General features: G+C 40.9%; 1 protein-coding gene and 1 pseudogene across 1 annotated transcript in view; both read left to right on the plus strand.

Moving 5' to 3' along the window:
• The first annotated feature begins 1,661 nt into the window (after positions 1-1,661).
• VPS4B (vacuolar protein sorting 4 homolog B) overlaps positions 1,662-20,507 on the plus strand; it is a 32,929-nt gene continuing 14,083 nt past the window's right edge. Inside the window, exons 1-5 of the mRNA XM_003264302.2 lie at positions 1,662-1,944; positions 12,230-12,341; positions 13,377-13,533; positions 16,337-16,404; positions 19,970-20,089. Coding sequence (XP_003264350.1) covers positions 1,918-1,944; positions 12,230-12,341; positions 13,377-13,533; positions 16,337-16,404; positions 19,970-20,089 — 484 coding nt within the window. The 5' untranslated portion in view covers positions 1,662-1,917. The remainder of the gene's footprint in view (positions 1,945-12,229; positions 12,342-13,376; positions 13,534-16,336; positions 16,405-19,969; positions 20,090-20,507) is intronic.
• LOC105739612 lies at positions 6,633-8,530 on the plus strand (annotated as a pseudogene).

Below are 20,507 nucleotides of genomic sequence, written 5' to 3' on the forward strand. Positions count from 1 at the left end.
TAGAGATGGAGTTTCATCATGTTGACCAGGCTGGCCTCGAACTCCTGACCTCAAGTGATCCACCCACCTCGGCCTCCCAAAGTGCTGGGATTACAGGCTTCAGCCACCGCGCCCGGCCCGTCTTTGCTTAAATTATAAACTCAGTTTCTCCCACAGTTAGTTCAGCCTATGCCCAGGAATGTACAAGGACAGCTTGGAGGTTAAAAGTAAGATGGAGTTGGTTAAGTTAGATCTCTTTCACTGTCTCAGTCATCATTTTGTGAAGGCAATTTCACAAGTGGGAAGAAAGGACTGGTAGATGCAGGGCAGACAGAGGGCTCTGTGCTTTGAGCCTGGATGATACAGATTTGGCAATACTATTCTAAGAAGGAGAGACGAGAGAAAGAAGTTTAGGGTAGAAGGTAATTAATTTGAGTATGTTGAATTTGTCTTGCAGAAAAACCCTGTGAAGGAAACCTCTGGGAGGCTGTTGTAAATGCTGGGCAGGGGGTGGGGTGGGTCTAGAGATCTAGATTTGAAGCGATTTCTAGTCTATCGATAGCTGAAGCTCAAGAAGAGAATAAGATGAGCAGAGGTGGAGAAGAAAGAGAGAAGAGGACATCAGACTCTTGAGTAAATTCAGCTTAAGCGCAGGGAGGAGTAAGAAAGGGAGACAGTGAAGGAGGCAGAGAAGGAACATTAGGAAGCCGGACAAACAAGAACTGGGTAGTTGACAATACCAATGAAGAGGGAGGAGGAGAGGACTTTAATTCTTTCGGAGATGCTAGATTAGAAAAAAATTAAGGAATGAGTGAGAAAAAAATGGAGTGATTAAACATCTATGTTGCTTTCCTTTGAGGTTAACTATGAAAAGAAGAAAAGGGTGGTGGTGGCTGCAAACCATAGGAGGGCTGAGAAACGGTTTTACCTTGGTTCTGCCTCTGAATCCCTGACGCATTTAACCTCCTCAAGCCATTTGCTTGTAAACATTAACTGGCATAAATAATATCTGATATGCCCATTTTACAGGACAAGTGCTTCCCTCTCAGACCATATACTCGAGGACAGCGGTCGTCCACGCCTTATTTACATTCATCTTCCCAACACAACAGTCATTTGGAAGATGCCCAGTGGCGTGGGAAGAACAAGCAGGAAGGAGCGCCGACCTGCCCGCGGCCTGACTGCTAGCGAATCGCTGTGCGGCCGCCTGACCGCGCACTCCCTCCTGAATTATTAACCACCGAGACGAGGACGGTGATCGCCCCCATTCCACAGAGGACACGGAGTGAACAAGGCGCAGTCACAGGCCCAAAGCCCCCAGTCGGCAGGTCTTGGAAATGGATGACTTTTTCACTCAAACGCTACGAGGCAACGAGGCATGTGGATGAGGAGGGAAGGGAGCCAGGGCCAATAATTCATCTCAAAGTAAAAGACGTCCCCAGGGGCGGGGAAAAAACAACAACAACAACAACAATAACAAAACCCGGCTCTGTGCTTCCGCGCTTGCGCTCTCCTAGGTCCGCCAAGCTGCCGCCCCGCCCCTAGGGCAGAGTCTCAGTGCGCCTGCGCCAAGCCCGACTTCCGCCAGGGCTCGATTGCCTTCCAGGATACTTCTCCCGGCCTAGGGAGGGCCTGCGCTGTGGCGAGAGAAGGGAGTCTGGTGAGTGGGTGCGCGTGCTGATGACGAAACCGGAAGTGACCGGAGCAGAGGCAGGACCAGAACCTAGAGAGGCTCGGGATTGCGGAAGTTTGGTGGGGAGGGTCGGAGCTCTGGTGGAGAGAGTGTTGTCTAAAGTTCCGGAAGGGAGGCTGCCCCTCGCGGTCCGAGAACCACCGGCCTCCCCAGTTTGAGGGCTGTTACCCCGTGCGCGCTTCGACGTTGCTGCTGTTTTCGCTCCTCGCCCCTCGTTCCCTTGGGAACCGCCTGGGAACTCCGCCATGTCATCCACTTCGCCCAACCTTCAGGTATCATTGCTCATCTCTCGTCCCCCTAGGGAGCTGGGACCGAGGGGAGGCGCGAGAAGCGGGTGGGGGGCGGGAAGAAGGGAGGAAGCGGCCGCGCCTGTGGTCGAGGCGCAGGAGGGCGGGTCCGGGGACCTGCAGCAGGTGGGAGAGGGGCCCGTTTTCCAACGGAAAGGTCATTTCTGGCCCGCTCGTGGGGTCTCCCGAGCCACTGGCTTTGTGAGACTCTTCACTTTTGTTGAGACTTCCCGCTTCCAAACCAGCCAAGATCTGGGCAGGTTTCTCCAATCAGGGTTAAGGGAGAAAGAAAGAACGTAATTTTTGCAAAGCCCTATTCTGGACTAGTTGAAAATAGGGTGGTCATAGTTCGGTCTTAATTTCTCAAGCTGACAGCAGACCCCTTCATTCTGAGCTGTCAGGTGAGTAGAGATATGGGAACAGACCAAGAATCTGAGATTACAGCCAGCCTACATACAATCTCCGTGAAGTCATTGAATTTATGTGCACACTCCTGTGGCTCCCAGATTGTAGTGTGTAAGATCGAGGAGTATTCTTAAACTTCTGTGTGGCTCCACTTCCCCTCCTCTACCGCAGTGAGCACAGTGTTTTGTACACAAATCGTGGAATCTTAAGATTTTAGGCTTAATCGTTAGTCTTCTGTGGAATGGAATTCGTTCAGAAAAGAAATTTCATAATGTAATGGTGTCTGCCATCTCCAGAATGGATCTAGGGCTTCAGTGGAGTTTAGAATGTAATGTGGCATAATGTAGAGGACTCCCAGTCCAGTAAGTCAATAAGGGACAAAAGAGTAGCCTAAAATACTTGTATTGAGTCCCCGTCTTGGACTTCCGGTAGTTTGTTGAACAAGCATTTATTGGAGTGCCTGATAGAGGCATCAAAGGTAATGGAAGAACTCCTTAGCCCATGATAATTGATTCTGAAGAAAGACCACTCAAAGTAGACCCACTTAAACAGAGATTATCGCACGTGATTTCGATTCTTTAGAACATAATCATCATTTGCAGGTTGTTGTTGTTGTTGTTTTGAGACAGTCTTGCTCTGTTGCCCAGACTGGAGTGCAGCAGCGTGAACTTGGCTCACTGCAACCTCCACCTCCCAGGTTCAAGTGATTCTTGTGCCTCAGCCTCCCGAGTAGCTGGGATTACAGGCGCCTGCCACCACACCCGGCTAATTTTTTCTGTTTTTAGTAGAGACAGGGTTTCACCATGTTGGCCAGGCTGGTCTTGAACTCCTGACCTCAAGTGATCCGCCCGCCTTAGCCTCCCAAAGTGCTGGGTTACAGGTGTGAGCCACCGTGCGCGGCCCCAGAATGCATCATGCTTGAATTGGACTGTTGGCTGTTCTTCAGTGAATCAGCCAGAGACTGACCAACATTAAAGGCATAATTGTTACTGTTAAGTAGGAAGGATCTTGAATTGTAATTTTGATAGTGGTAGGTTCACATGTGTGCTTTCTCATTCAGCCTTTTCAACCTTCTAACCTAGGAAATTTGGATTAATATTCATGTAATGATTAACTGCCTGCTGAACAAGGCAAAAATCTCTGTGGCTAGATGCTTATAATCTAATGAGGGAATGCAGATAACTAAAAATCAAAATTATATAATGTAATAAAGCTACACAGTAGTCTCCACTTCCCTGTGGTTTTACTTTCCACACTTTCAATAACCCAAATTTAACCTGGTTCCAAAAATTTTAAATGAAATATTCCAGAATAAATAGTTCATAATTTTGAAACACTATGTCACAATGCCTGTGTCATTCACTTCACTTCATATCATCATGTAGGCATTTTATTATTTCACATAATCACAAGAAGGTTGAGAATAGTGCAATAAGATGTTGAGAGAGATAAACCACATTCACATCACTTTTATTATAGCATATTGTAATAAAATGTACTGGGCAAGGAGGCCAAGGTCTGTGGGATGGGAAGCGGTAAGGGGCCAATTAGTAGAGTATCCATTCAAATAAAGTGGAAAGGATTGATCAGAGGAGAAAAATTGAAGATGGAGAAGAGCCAAGCTTGTATCTGCATTTTTTTTTTTTTTTTTTTTTTTTTGAGACAGAGTCTCACTCTGTTGCCCAGGCAGGAGTGCAGTGGCATGATCTCGGCTTACGGTAACCTCCATCTCCCGGGTTCAAGCGATTCCCCTGCCTCAGTCCCCCATGTAGCAGCTGGGATTACAGGCATGCACCACCACACCCAGCTAATTTTTGTAGAGACGGGGATCTGCTATGTTGTCCAGGCTGGTCTCAAACTCCCGAACTCAGGTGATCCACCCCCGTTGGCCTCCCAAAGTGGTAGAGTTACAGGCCTGAGCCATTGCTCCCAGCTGTATCTGCATCTCAAAAGTGAGGGAGGAGGAAGAGTCTGGGTTTTCTCCCAGATTCCTGGGTTGGTTATCTGAGTACCCAACTCAGGTAGGGATTGGTTCTGGGAATACAAAAGGAGAGCTATTTGGGGCCAGGGCAAGGGAGCAAAATAATTTGGTTCTAAACTTGTTGAGTTTGAGATGCTTGTGGAGACAATCAAATGGAAATTGTCTGGTGAATATTTGCATACATATGTGTAGAACTAGGGAGAGTGGACTAGGCTGGAAATAAGGATTTGGGAGTTATTAGCGTACAGGTGGTAGCAGAGGTTGTAGGCATACAGAGTCACATCCTGGAGAGTTTACAGAATAAGGCAAAACAAAGACCAAGGTAGAAATTCTATGGATTAGCGACATTTAAGGAGACAGAAATGGGAGCCTGGAAAAGAACTGTTAATCAAAAGTAAAACCAAGCCAGGCACGGTGGCTCATGCCTGTAATCCAGTGTTTTGGGAGGCTGATCACTTCAGCTCAGGACTTCGAGACCAGTCTGGGCAACATGGTGAAACCCCCTCTCTACAAAAATCAGCTGGGTGTGGTGGTGCATGCCTGTAGTCCCAGCTACTCCAGAGGCTGAGGTGGGAGAATGGCTTGAGCCCAGGAGGTGGAGGTTACAGTAAGCCATGATCACACCCCTGTACTCCAGCCTGGGTGACACAGTGAGACCGTGTCTTAAAAAAAAAAAAAAAAAGGACTAAAACTAGAAGAAAATGGTGTCATGACAGCCAAGCAAGGAGACACTATCAGGGTATTTGTTGTGTATGTTAAATGCTGCAGAGAGGGAGTGAGATAAGCATAAGATTGGCTATCAGGAGCCAGAAAGCATTGCTGTGGGAAAACTAGGAGATCAGGAAACTGGGATGAACGTGGGTATTCTTTGGGATTTTGCTGTGGAGGCAAAGAGATGAGTGAGATGTAGGGAGAGGAGAACCGAGAAGCTGAGGAGAGATGGTGTGTAGTTTGTGTTCTGCAGATGTGAGTCTGAGATAGGACAACACATTTTTCTGCTGAGGGGTAAAAGGAAAGTTTGGAGAGAACAGTTGATAGGCATGTCATTGATGGAGTAAATGTCAGCGGAGGAAGGTGGGGATCAGCTCCACAGCAGAGGAGAAAGAATTGGTCTCGACAGACAGGGCCTGGGACACCTTTTCTCCTGAGGTAGGCAATTGTAGAATTTACCCCATTTCTCAGGGTTTTCTAAGGTGGATGTGTCTGGGTCTCCTAAGTGGAAAAGGACAATTCCACATGTTCCCAACCTTTATACTTCCATATTGATAACTGGATCCTGACTGATCCTGGGGTGATACAGTCATTCAGTCTTGTGTCAGCCACTGTGCTAGATTCTGGGAATATAAAGAAGTGAAGACAACAGATAGAACTGCTGTTCTCCTGGAGCTTACATTCTAATGGAAGAGAGAGGCCAGTAAATTAAAAAAAATAAAAACAAAAAAACCATGTGCATGCTCAGACACACACACAGACACACACACACACACACACACAAAGATCAGCCTTAAGTCACCGACATAGGGTGGGAGGAAACAGAGAGAAGTGAGTCCCAGCCCACACCTGATGAATATACTTCATTGTCACATAAGAGAGGAAGAATCAATGAAGGAGACTGAGAAGGAGCAGCCAGAGCGGTGGGAGGAAAACCAGCAAAATAGTGGTTGGGGGCTCAGCAGAGGACAGTGTCCAAGAAGGAGGAAATAATCAACTTTGTAAAATGTCAGAAGATCAAGAAGACAGAGCTGGTGTTTGGATCTAGCATGCTAGAGAGTCTTGATATGAGCCGTTTTATTATGTGATACAGGAAAGAGAATAGAGGCCACCCTGGTGAGATTTTTGGCTCTAAAAGGTAGCAGAGAGACAGAACTAACACCGAACAGTGTTTTGTTGTCAAATGAGACTTTTTAAAGGAGGGCTGTTTGTATGTTGATGGAAATATCTAGTGGAGAGAAATTGTTAAGAATGACAGAAGTGGGCCGAGCGCGGTGGCTCACGCTTGTAATCCCAGCACTTTGGGAGGCCGAGGCGGGCGGATCACGAGGTCAGGAGATCGAGACCACGATGAAACCCCGTCTCTACTAAAAAATACAAAAAAATTAGCCGGGCGTGGTGGCGGGCGCCTGTAGTCCCAGCTACTCGGAGAGGCTGAGGCAGGAGAATGGTGTGAACCCGGGAGGCGGAGCTTGCAGTGAGCCGAGATAGCGCCACTGCACTCCAGCCTGGGCGACAGAGCGAGACTCCGTCTCAAAAAAAAAAAAAAAAAAAAAAAAAAAAAGAATGACAGAAGTGAAGTAACCAAAAGGAAGAAGATACTGAAAAAGGAGTAGGGAATTGTTTTTTTTCATTCGTTAAACAATTTTGAGTGCCCGTTGTATGCCAGCACCATTCTAGGCATGGGTAGCTCAAGGTGAATTCCTGTCTTCATGGAGCCTACCTCCCTAAAGGAGACAGCCAGTGGGTGAGCATACAGGTAAATACAATGACAGTGATGGGATGAGAGAGTGCAGTGGGGGCAGATAGCAAAGAGAAGGGATGAGGTGCAGCCTTTGCTATAGCAAATTAGGGAGGCCTCTCTAAGGACTTGCCATCTGAACTAGGACTGAAAAGGAGACATCATGCATCTATCTGGGGAAAGGAGGGAAGAGCATTCTAGGTGGAGGGGTCCAGCTGCTTGGGCTGCCTGAGTGCAGGAGGAGGATTCTAGGGTTCGGGGAGAACCACACGTAGCTAGGGCCCAGGTTATTTCAGACCTTGTAGATCAGCTCTAGCATCAGGATTTTATTGTTTTTAATGGGAGACCATCAAAGGTTACCTTGTATGTTTTCAGGTAGCAAGGGTGGGAACAGACTGACCACTCACGAGGCTGGGTAGTAGTTTTGACATATATGATAGCAGATTGAACTAGGGTGTTAGCAAGGAAGATGGTGAGGATTATATTCAGAAAGAAAATTAGCTCTGGCTGAAGAGGGAAGATAATGTTTGATGGACCAGAGCAGATGGAGCTGGAAGAGGGGAAGACAAGCAACAGACTCTGCCAGTATTATCTGTCTGAGACAAGAACTCCAGTCAGTTGTGAATGATAAGAGCCAGGACCTCCAGAGGCTGCAGGCACAAATGAATGAACTAAATGCAAAAGTTCACCTATTGCAGGAGGAGCTACAGCTGCTGCAGTAACAGGGCTCCTGTATGAGGGAAGTAGTCCAGGTCATGGATAAGGAGAAAGTGTTAGTCAAGGTGTATCCCAAGGGCAAGTTTGTCTTAGATGTGGACAGAAACAGCGACATCAATGACATGAGACCCAATTGCCAGGGGGCACTAAGAAATGATAGCTACACACTGCACAATATCATACCCAGCAAAGTAGACCCACTGGTGTCACCAGTGATGGTGGAGAAGGTGCCAACCTTGATTTAAGAGATGATTGGTGGACTGGACAAGCAGATTAAGGACATCACAGAAGTGATCGAGCCGCCTGTTAAGCATCCCAACCTCTTTGAAGCACTGGGTATCACACAACCCAGGGTGGTACCACTGTATGGACCTCTAGGCACTGGGAAGACACCGTTTGCCTAGGCTGTGGCTCACCATACAGACTGTACGTTTGTTCATATCCCTGGCTCTGAATTGGTATAGAAATTCATCAGGGAAGGGCCAAGAATGGTGAGGGAGCTGTTTGTCATGGCATAAGGACCCGCCATCTGTCATCAGCTCCATCAGCTCCTCGCAGCTGGAGGGAGGTTCTGGAGGGGACAGTGAAATGCTGCACATCGTGCTGGAATTGCTCAACCAACTGGACAGCTTTGAGGCCACCAAGAATATCAAGGTTATCATGGACCGCTGCTTTGCTCAGGGCACATCAACAGAAAAATTGAATTCCAGCTGGACATTTTGAAGATCCATTCTCTGAAAAGGAACCCAACCCAGGGGATCAACCAGAGAAAAATTGCTGAGCTTATGCCAGGAGCATCAGGGGCTGAAGTGAAAGTCATATACAGAGAAGGCAGCATATATGCCCTGAGGGAACAGCGAGTGCATGTCACCCAGGAGGATTTTGAGATAGCAGTAGCCAGCATCATGCAGAAGGCTAGAGAGTAAAACATGTCCATCAAGAAACTATGGAAGTGCAGAGATGTCCTTTGTATGGATCCCTCCGGTAAAGCTTTCTGGAATGAAAAAATAAAATAATTAGCTCTCCAGAATTAACCATAGAAGACATGGTTAATTTTATTTCAAATGAAAAATGCTAACAGACATGGTTAATTTTATTTCAGATGAAAAATGTTAACAGAAATAAGGTTGAAATAGGGTATTCATCAGCTGAAAAAAAACAGATGCGTATCCTCTTAATTCATTGTCTTTGATTAAAGGTTTAACATGTGCCACCCAGCACAGTGGCTACTTGTGGCTAATTTTAATTACATAAACTCACTCCTCAGTCACACTAGCCACATTTCAAGTGCTCAGAAGCCATATACAGACATTCTCATCATCAGGGAAAGGCTGGTTTAATTAGTACTATGTTTGGAGCTAGATGCTTAAATAATACCTACTGCAGTGTAAGAGATTTACCTTAATAAAAATCAGTGTGGTGCTGCAGTGAGGCCTGACTGAATGAGAGGAACAAGTGGCTGAAGAGGTAAGTGGCACAGCATTTCAAAATCACCTGAGAAGAAAATTATAGTTAGGATAAGAAAGAACTTATTTCTAGGCCAGGCATGGTGGCTCACGCCTGTTATCCCAGCACTTTGGGAGGCTGAGGCAGGTGGATCACCTGAGGTCAGGAGTTTGAGACCAGCCTGGCCAACATGGTGAAACCCCATCTCTACTAAAAATACAAAAATTAGCCAGGCATGGTGGTGGGCGCCTGTAATCCCAGCCACTGGGGAGGCTGACGCAAGAGAATCATATGAACCTGGGAGGCAGAGATTGCAGTGAGCCAAGATGGCGCCATTGCACTCCAGTCTGGGTGACAAGAGTGAGACTCCATCTCAAAAAGAAAAAAGAAAAAGGATTTATTTCTGCTATGTGGCTTAACCACTGAGGCTTTGAGATGCATTTTTTTTTTCTTTTTTGAGATAGAGTCTTGCTCTGTCACCCAGGCTAGAGTGCAGTGGCATGATCTCGGCTCACTGCAACCTCTGTCTCCTGGATTCAAGCGATTCTCCTGACTCAGCCTCCCAAGTAGCTGGGATTACAGGCGCCTGGCTAATTTTTTTGTGTGTTTTTAGAGATGGGGTTTCCTTATATTGTCCAGGCTGGTCTCGAACTCGTGACCTCAAGTGATCCGCCCTCCTTGGCCTCCCAAACTGCTGGAATTACAGGCGTGAGCCACTGTGCCCGGCCTCACTCTGTCACCCAGGCTGGAGTGCAGTGGCACAATCCTGGCTGTGATGCATTTTTATATGACCAGTCTCACCTAACCACCACTTGACTATGTGACTCCATGTTTTATATTCATATACTAGCTGATAAAACTTTTGAAAATTTAGCTTTGAATTTAGGCTACTTGAACTGCGAGACATGTAACTACATTTTATCAATTCTAAAGTAAACCATTTATTTTTCTTCCCCGCTACAATAGAGGAAGCATGGTCTTCCAGCGGGAGACCTGTTCCTCCCATTTACAGATCTCAGCCTAGCTATATCCAATCCATGCTCAACTGCCCCAAAATGTAATATTCTTACACACAATTGGTTTTTGCATTGTTTGATTTTTTGCTTACGTTATATACTTATTTTTAATATCTCTAACAACTGTCATTTTCATTTTTTTTTACAGGCACCTATTTCTGTTGAATAGTTTTACTACCTAAATTAACCCAGTTGGAATGTTTTAATAAATCATGTTTGCCCTTTATTTGTATGTGTCTGTGCATATTTTTAAAAATTAAATATAATTTTTTTTTTGAGATGGAGTCTCACTCTGTTGCCCAGGCTGGAGTGCAGTGGCATGATCTTGGCTCACTGCAACCACCGCCTCCCGGGTTCAAGCAATTCTCCTGCCTCAATCTCCCAAGTAGCTGGGACTACAGGCGCACGCCGCTATGCCTGGCCAATCTTTTGTGTTTTAGTAGAGACGGGGTTTCACTGTGTTGCCCAGGCTGGTCGCAAACTCCTGAGCTCAGGAGAATTTTAGTTTGAGATAATTGTAGATTCACATGCAGTTGTAAGAAATACAGAGAATCCAGCATTCCCTTTATCCAGTTGTCTCCAGTGGCAGCATCTTGTAGAACTGGGACAATATCACAACCAGGATATTGACATTGATATATTCCACCACTCTTACTCATATTTTCCAAGTTTTACTTGTCCTCATGTGTTTTTATGTGTGTGGGTGTGGTTGTGTTTGTGCAGTTTTATCACATGTATGTATGTGTTACATTTTGAGAGTTCCTTATGTATTCTCGACACTAGTTCTTTGTTAGGTATGTTTTGCAAATATTTCTCCCAATCTGTAGATTGTCTTTTCATCCTTTTAACAAAATCTTCCAGAGAGCACAAGTTTTGTCATAAGGTCCAGTTACCTTTTTTTTTTCTTTTGTATAGTATGCTTTTGATGTCAAATCTAAGAACTCTTTGCCCAGCCCCAGATCCTAAGTTTTCTATGTTTTCTTTCTAAAGGTTTTAGCTGGGTGCAGTGGTGTGGACTTGTGGTCCTGCTATTTGGGGAGGCTGATATAGGATGATCACTTGAGCCCAGGAGTTTAAGGCCAACTTGGTCGACATAGTGAGATGGAGCCCCGTCTCAACAAATAAATAAGAATAAAAGTTTTGTAGTTTTACATTTAATTCTGTGATCCATTTTTGAGTTAATTTTTGTAGGAATTATTAAGTTTAAGTCAGGATTCTTTTAGGTGTATGCTTATGGATGTCTAGTTCCTCTAGCACCACTTCTTAAAAAGCCTGACTCGGTGCCATTGACTGGCTTTTTGCATCATTTTCAAGAAGTTCTTGGCTTTATTAGTATGGATTTATTTCTGGGACTTTTTAAAAAAAATGCCACAAAAGTAGTCCTTGTTCCTTATGGACATTTTTTAGAAGATGTGAAAAAGTAGAAAATGAAAAATATATGAAGTTTTATCAAAGATAAGCTCTGTTAAATTTCCTTCCCATCTTTTTCCTGTGCTGCTTTTTTTTTTGCTGTTGTTTCAAATAAATTCCTGCTACATATAAAAAGTTGTGTCCTGCTTTTTAAAAATGCCCATTATTAACACATTCCATGTTATTACAAATATTTCGTAATGTTATATTAGTGATCCTTTGGTATTCTGTTTTGTGGCATCCTTCATGATTTAAGTTTCCAGGTTTTGTTTTTGTTATTTAAAAGACCTCTCTGTTAATATCTGTGCTCAGTAAACCTTTTAGTTAATTACTGGATTGAAATATATGAGTATTTTTCAGATTCTTGATATTTCATTGCCCCATTGCTTCTGAAGAGGTTTCACCCCATTTACATTTCCACTATTGTTATATCTTTTAGATTAAAGCAGCATTTAATTTTTGAGAATTTCGCTAAATGCTTGTTTAGTTTGAATTTTCACATTATTCTATTATTTCTTATTAGCCCTAAATTTAACTTTAGCTAAGTGAAAATTACATGTAAATGTTAGCGATTGGTACTAAAGTAACATTCAGTAGCATTTATTCATATAACAAATGTAATTTGCATCTTATCAACTTGTAATTTATAATAAAATACAGTTTGAGTTAGAAAAATGATTTTTTTTAGTTACTGTTTATTTTTTACTTATTTTTGTTTTCTTTCACAGCCCAGCAAGCTGAGAAGCTTTAAAAAAAAAAAAAACAACAATTTTCAATATGATTATTTACTTCAAATTTATGTTTATGCTTTGATTTAAATATTATTTTGCCTCCCTCAAACAGAAAGCGATAGATCTGGCTAGCAAAGCAGCGCAAGAGGACAAGGCTGGGAACTACGAAGAAGCCCTTCAGCTCTATCAGCATGCTGTGCAGTATTTTCTTCATGTCGTTAAATGTGAGGCCACAGGTTATATTTTATTTAAAAACACGAAAAGAAAAATGTATTCTATTTCATATCTAAAAAATTGAAATATAATGCCAGAAAATTCTAAACTATCCATTTGTAAAAAAAAAAATAAAATAAAATACTCCACTTTCTTTCTAGTGATTTTTAAGTATTGAGACTTAGCTAGCAAATGTGACAGCCATCATAGTTATTACTTTGTATACCTAAACTTCTTAAAATGTAGTATAGTCAGTGTAGCTTGGGAGACATTTTATTGTGTCTTTACAGATATATATTGCATGTTTACCATGTGGCAGGCACTGTTCTAGGCACTGGGGATACAATAGAAAAAAAATGGATAAAACCCCTGCCCTCATGGCTGTTAAATGGAATGCAGTTGGATAATTGAAGATGTTCTTTTGAGCTTCTCCCATTTAGTTTTGAGGTTTTATGTTAAAGTGAAACTAAGAATGAGTCATAACCTGTAAGCTATGTGGGGCTCATCCCATCTATTGCATGTGTTGCCAAAGTTCACTTTGAAAACAGCTCTGACAGAGGCCTTTATGTAGTAAAATTTACCATGTTGCTATTACACAGAATATATGGGATTTCCATCACTTTACTCTTCTGAAATAAAGCTTTTGTAGACAGTCATAGAAATGATTAATACTGCTTTCCTTCTATTTGTCTTTTTTATAATTGAGTTTGTGTAAGACAAGCAACTTTGAACTATCTGCAAAAATGTAAGGGAAGAGTATGAAAGCTTCAGAATATTAAATAATTTCCTATTAGTTAACATTATCTTAAAATACCCTACTGTCTTGCTCAGATTGTTTCTGACTCAGACCCACTGTTGGTCTCCAATCCTGCTGGAGGAAGGGGTAGAAAAGAGGTGATAATCATTGGCTATGATGAGTTAGAGATGATCTTCCCTCCTTCTCCCAGCATGGAATTTCCTTGCCTGAAAAAATACATATTTAATAGTTCAAACCTTTCTACATAGAATACTAATGGAAAAAAATCTCTCTCATTTCTCTTTAATAGATGAAGCACAGGGTGATAAAGCCAAGCAAAGTATCAGGGCAAAGTGTACAGAATATCTTGATAGAGCAGAAAAACTAAAGGAGTACCTGAAAAATAAAGAGAAAAAAGCACAGAAGCCAGTGAAAGAAGGACAGCCGAGTCCAGCAGATGAGAAGGGGTACGTGTTTAAAATTGTTCAATTTTATTGTGGCTTTTTGCTTTCGATTTGTGAAATGAATTTCTTTTGATTAAAACAGGTGTCAGCAAACTATGGCTCATGGGCCAAAGCTGCCCAGCTGCCTGTTTTTGGAATAAGCTTTATCAGAACACAGCTTTGCCCATTCTTTTACATATTGTTGTCTAAGGCTGCTTTCATGCCGTAACAACAAAGTTGTGTGGTTGTGTGGAGATTATATGGCCCACGAAACCTAAAATATTTACTTGTTTGGTCCTTTACAAAAAAAAGTTTGCTGACCCCTAGTTTTCCCAGTTTAATGGATAATATTCCGCAAACAACCCTTCCTGACTGCCTGCCAGTAGGAGGAGAGAATGCTTGTAGGAACAGCACTCAGTTACTCTCTGGCCATTAGCTAATATGGAAGCTTAAGGTTATAGGAGTGACCTGAGAGTTAAACCTTTGACCACATGGAAAAAATGAAAAGTAACTCCAATGTAAATTTTTTTTGGATATCTTATGCAAAATTTTTTGATGCGAATTTGTGTTAGATTTGCTTTATGTTGTCATTGTAAAGAGAACAACACAGCATAACTTATAAACATTGAAACTGATTTTTGGCATGTCTTCCTAGATGGGGGATGTATCACTTCTAGATGCAGAATTTGTTTATTCAGCACATGACATATGCATGCCAAGTTTGTGCTCAGCACTGGGAACATATTCTAACCACATCCTCTCTAGCTGTCCTATTAATTGATGCCAATAGTTCCAGGTAACACACCCTTAAGAAAATGAGACTCTGGGATGGAGTTATCTGGCCTGCTTGGGTTTGAAAGCATCGAGATTCTGCTCAGCTTTAGAGGATGTGATTCTCATTGTTCATAGTATGCAGTGGCGCAGGTTACTTAATACCCTGTGGTCACAAGGAATGAAGTACCTTTTAGGCAGTGCTTCAGGGCTTTGTGGCTGCTACCACAGACCATTTAGAAGGACATGAGGAATATAAGAACCAGCATTGACTTGGCTTCTTCAAACTACATGGCAGAGTTTGGAGGAAATGAGAAGCTGAAGCTCAAGGTTTTATATTCAAGATGTGATCGGGGAACCAGGGAGTTTCTGTGACACCCTAAGAACGTGTTATCTTCTTCATCGATAGCATTGACATAACAAAAATCAGATGATAGTCTGATCTTATGAATTATTGAATTCCAACTTAGGGTTTCTTATATGAAAGTGAGGACATTTAGTATAAAACAGGGACTCCAAACATGAAGTGAAAATATTGGGAAGAATTTAGTTGACCTTGACTGCCCGGGACCTCCAGCTCTCACTGAAACTCCCTTGACAGCAGAAGCTTCTTGTCCCTTGTCCATAGAAGCTCTTCTGTCTTGCTTGAAAACCCTGTAAGGATCTCTCCTGAGATGATTACCTGACCAGGCGATGCCAGTTTTTCTCCTGTACTGAACAGCAATCTTCATGTACAGTAGGACCCACTTTGGCTAATTTAAGCAAAAAGGGATATATTATAGGGTATTACCTTACAGAATAGTGGGGCCAGGGAGTCAGACTTGGATCACAAGGAGAAATGGCCAACAGTCCCAGGGTTGTTCAAGTAGGGATCCCACAGTTGCCAATTCCTCTGCTAAGCACTGATGGTGCTTGGGAGCAGGCAGTAAATCCTCTGTGCAGCTCCCTCAGCAAAACCAGTGCCCTCACCTGAAGATTCTGTCTCCTTGTGAGGAGCCCCCACCTTCTTGGAAGAATTTAGGTCTCGTGGAACTCCAGCTATGAGGGAGATGAGAAACGGCAGGGTTTTGTTTGTTTGTTTTTAATAAGGACAGCCTTTATAGTACTGGACAGCATGATAGAAGAAGGTTGGACTGAGTGTCAAGTGAATCTATTTTGCAGTGTCTACCTCATCCACAGCCCCACCATCCTGTGATAACCAAGGCAATTCCATTTTGGCGTAAAACATGTCATGCTTTTATCTCCCTTTATATGGTATTGGTTTAAAAATGATACAATGCCTTATTTTTGGCTTTATCACTTTTATACCTAACATTGTATCAGGAATTTCTTTCCAATAAACTATTTCTACATAACTTTTAAATGTTGCTATGTATCCTGTCATATGCTAGTCCCTATAGTGTAAGTTACTTTTTCCCCTTTTGCAAACAGTGTGGGTGTGATTATCCTTATGGTCAAATCCTTGAACTTGTCTAAAATTATTTCCTCAAGATAAATTCCTAGATATGAATCAAATGCCTTGATCAACCTACTTGTTCTTTAGGTGTAGTTCATTGTCATCAAGAAGCTTCCTCTGTTCTTTGGAATCCCCAGACTAAGGGTTGTAGACCTTTGTACCTTAGATAATTCATGTTGCAGATTTTTTTCCTCCTAATATGACCTCTTGTTCTAATTTATGTCTTGCCCAGTCCTGATGTTTTTACTGTTGTTGTTTGCAACTCTCCTGTAATTCATCTTGAATCCTTCATGGAGTGATGTGTGGGGCATGCATTTATGAATTAATACATACCTAAATATGTCATGGGAATTTGGAGCTAGTTCCTGACTTCATTCTGGTCTTTTTGTCCCTTTCTTTTGCATGATTCTCTATTGATGATAACGTGCCTCCTTCTTATTTTATTTACTACATTCTTTAAAATAAGTAAGCATAACTTTTAATGTAAATGTCTGATTTTGCCACTTAAATTACAAATATTTCAGGTTAATTTTTCCTTCATTTTTGCCTTATTTGATAGCAATGAGTGATCATTTGAATATATTAAATTCTTTTTATTAGGAATGACAGTGATGGGGAAGGAGAATCTGATGATCCTGAAAAAAAGAAACTACAGAATCAACTTCAAGGTTGCTTTAGATTTTATTTTTAAATTTACTATCCTATTAAAAAGACTCAAAGTGAATTGTCTATTTGAATTGTTTTTGTTCTCCCTCTATATTTAAATGAAGTTTAAGAACTGGCTTTGGTTCCCAATAGTCATGTGCTGGTTTTGTTTAGAGTGTTTTCTTAGGGTTTGCCCTCTAGGATCATGGTTTGGTCTTTTTTATATAATAGTTTTGTTGGCTTCACATCTGCCTTTAAAAGGCTCTCAGTCAACTTGCTCTTTCTTTTGTTTATTCGCCCCCTTTTAGAGAAGGTAACATTTATACTATTAGCACACTGCAAAATTTGATGGTGTTAAAATTTACTACTGTGAGAGGAGAAGTTAGGACTTACACATGGCTTTTATTGCCATTGCTGTAGCTCACTTATTGATGGTTTATTTTGTTTCTTAACTGCTCTTCATCTGCTTTTCAGTGTTCCTGTTTACATTTAAGTGTTTAAGCTTTCTGTGTTTACCTTCCACACCTGTAAAGCCCTTTCATTCTGTTCTACTATAGCATAGTGGCATAACGGAAGGGACATAGATTTTTGGCTCCATTCAAATCTTGATTCTGTTCAAGGGTCTGCCACTTAGAACTTTCTAATTGTGGGCGAGTGACTGAATCTCTCAGAGTCAGAGTCCCCCATCTCTCAAATAGAAATGAACAATAGCTTCCTTTCAGGGCTTTTAAGATAAATGACAGTGTAAAAACTACCTAATATGTCTGACGAAGTCTAGGGACTCAATAAATGGTAGCACTGTTTATCTAAAAAGGCATCTATTTGTTGGCTGGCTTTGTTAATCACTGAGATTTGATTTTTCTTTGAAATAAATTATCTAACAATTTTTCAGATTGAATTTTTTGCTCACCCATTGGTAGTATGTATTTTGTTCATTTGAATCTTACCAAATAAAATACATAACTGGGAAGGATTTCCATTTTATAGGTCCAGCCTTGGTTACTGAATAGTGAAAACACCTACCTGAGCCAAACTTACAGCCTTGCTATACTAGTGTCTTCGGTTTGGTAGTATTTTTGTCTTGCCTACCCTACTGGGATGTCTAGGAAAACACTGTAAGGATAATATGTTGACAACAGACCAGGTAATGAATAGAGAACATCTTTAGATGCCAAGAACTTCAGTGGTAGATATAGTCCGGGGCAAAAACTTGAGTTTACACTGCTGTGTCCCCACCACCTGAAACTACTGGCACTCAGTTGGCATTTATTGGGTAACCCAGTGGGTCTGTGCCAAGTGGCCTTATTCCAGTTGTAAAGCAAGACGCTTTTTCTGTGTGCTCTATTGGATTTGGTTTTGTTTCCCTCTCCCTACCCTGCCCCAGGTAAAAATCAGTTGCGTATCTTTAATTTTCAAAAAGATACTTTTTTTTTCTTTTTTGTTTTTTTGAGACAAGGGTGTTGCTGTGTCGCCCAGGCTGGAGTGCAGTGGTGCATTCACAGCTTACTGCAGCCTGGAACTCCTGGGTTCAAGGGATTCTCCTGCCTCAGCCTCCTGAGTAGCTGGGAACACAGGCACACACCACCATGCCCGGCTAAGTTTTTTTTTTTTTTTTTTTTGTAGAGATGGGGTTTGGCCTTGTTGTCCAGGCTGCTCTCGAACTCCTGAGCTCAAGTGATTCGCCCACTTCAGCCTCCCAAAGAGCTGGGATTACAGTTGTGAGCCACTGCACTTGGCCGATACAACCAATTTTTAATAGGGATTTCTCTAAATTCCCTATCACTTATGATAGGGGCCAGAAATATAAAACAAACAAACAAAAGAAAAAAAAACAAATACTTAAAACATTTAAATGAGGAAATGTATTTGAAATTTCAGGATGAAATAGAATATGAAAGGAGTCCTAGCCTTTTATATTTGAATATCCTTTTTTTCTACTTTTTAATGGTTTGCTGCTAGATTTCATACTATTATATCTTTTTTGAATTTTTCCTTATTTTTTGAATAGTATTTTAAATCTTTTACTTCTGTTTTAGATTATGATATTAAGTGTATATTTGTTAAAATTAAAAATTGGTTTGTGATTTGAGTTTTCTGGTAGCTAATTTTTTCAGTGAATTTTTTGTAATTAAATAATATACTAGTAAATAGTATAGTCAAAGACTGGATAAATTTATATCATTGGAAGTACATTCCATTTGTTAGCATTTTTCAGTAATCCCATCCCCCCCCTTTTTAATTTTGCAAACCATGTCTAGTATGAGATTGTTTATCAGTAAACATTCTAAAGTCACCTTTTAACTTAAAAGTATTATATATGAAAACAAATCATGACACATTTTTAACATTCATAGCAGAAATCTTGAGCTAGTCAGACGGTATACATATATAAAATAAGTTTATTTTTGTTTAACTGACATGAAATCCTAGGATTACTAATCTTAATGAAACATAAAAAAGACAAAGTGAATTTACTTTTTTCTTACTTTATAGTAGTCCGAACTTTTGGAATTCAAAATGCTTATGGTTTCTTTAATTTTAATCTAGTAGCTAAAGATTTTCATAATTTAGGGAAGTAAGTTGCTAGTAACTAGTCTTAGAGTAACAGATTATCTTTCCTAACAAGAAGAAACAATCAGTAGAACTGATTTCATAAAGTAATAGATTGTATAAGTGGTGGTGTTCTGTTAGACTTAAGACAACTAACTACATGTCATCTTAGAACAGGCTGCTTCATAGTTTATAGTGGAACAGTTTCCATATTCTAGAAAATTAGAAAAGCTTTTGATAAAAAAGAACTAGAAAATTTGTCAGTAGGCTATATTAAAAGACATCCTTCTTGGACTCTTACTGCAATAATTGCTTTGGCTTTTGAATATACTGCATTCAGAAGCTAAATCTTCCCTGTAAGTTAACTTTGTTAATTAACAAAAGTTGTAAATAGATCTATTTAGCAGCCAAATAGAAACTTGGGCAAATCTTAGGAAAGTATTGCAAATCTGCCAGGGTATATTTTCTCTCTTTCCCATCATCTGCTTCCATTCCTTCCTTTCCTCTCTCCGTTTCCTTCTCCCTTCTGTCTATCTGCCTATCTTGAGTTAAATTCGTTAAGCATATTTTTTTTTTCAGTGGTTGAGGAGGGGATTAGATCACTTTTTCTTTTGGTTAACAGGAGAAATGGTAGAACAAGTACTTTTGATACTCCAAAATCAATGTATTCAAATATAACCACCTTATGGAACGTTTGGTGCTTTTCCAAACACTCTAATATTCATTATGTCATTTGATTTTCGCACCAACCTATCTAAGTAGTTTGGGCAGATGGTATTATTTTCATTTCACAAGTGAGGAAGCTGAAACAGAAGGGTAAAGTAACATGCCCCAGGTTATCTAGTCATCCACCTGGTTCCTAGTCCTATTGACTATTCCCTAACACCTGCTTCCTGCTCACACTATTTCAAAAAGATTGTTAGTACATAAAACTTTCCCAATTTTATAATGCATTTCTTTAACATCAGTATTTCATGTTGTCTTCTAACTTTGGTGAAATAGTCTTTCTTAATTTAAAGATAACGTAATTTTTTGCAGGTGCCATTGTTATAGAACGACCAAATGTGAAATGGAGTGACGTTGCTGGACTTGAAGGAGCCAAAGAAGCACTGAAAGAGGCTGTGATACTGCCTATTAAATTTCCTCATCTTTTTACAGGTGACATAACTTTTAAATAATTTTATTTCATGAGTTTGTAAAAGTTCATTGATGACTGAGGCGAAGCATTGTCGTTCTTGTCACTAATGAATTATCTTAAATAAATTGTGACTGTTAAAAGGTGGTGATATATCTTTATACAAGATGTTTTATTTCTTATACATATCCATATTTGCAGTGTATATATATTGCAAAACAACCTAAATGTCAACCAGTAGGGTAATTCACCAACATGCAGTGGAATACTATACACTCAGTAAAATAGAGTGTACATCTACATTAATTGAAATCTGCATTATATTTTATTGAAGAATGTCCACATCTATTACAAAGATCAAAAAGCAGTTATAAACTGTATAGTATGATTCCATGTTTGTTAAATATGTATGCTGAGAAGTAAGTATAATTGGATTGACAT

This window comes from Nomascus leucogenys, chromosome 4 (assembly GCF_006542625.1).
Source record: "Nomascus leucogenys isolate Asia chromosome 4, Asia_NLE_v1, whole genome shotgun sequence".
In the NCBI taxonomy this organism is placed as follows: Eukaryota; Metazoa; Chordata; class Mammalia; order Primates; family Hylobatidae; genus Nomascus; species Nomascus leucogenys.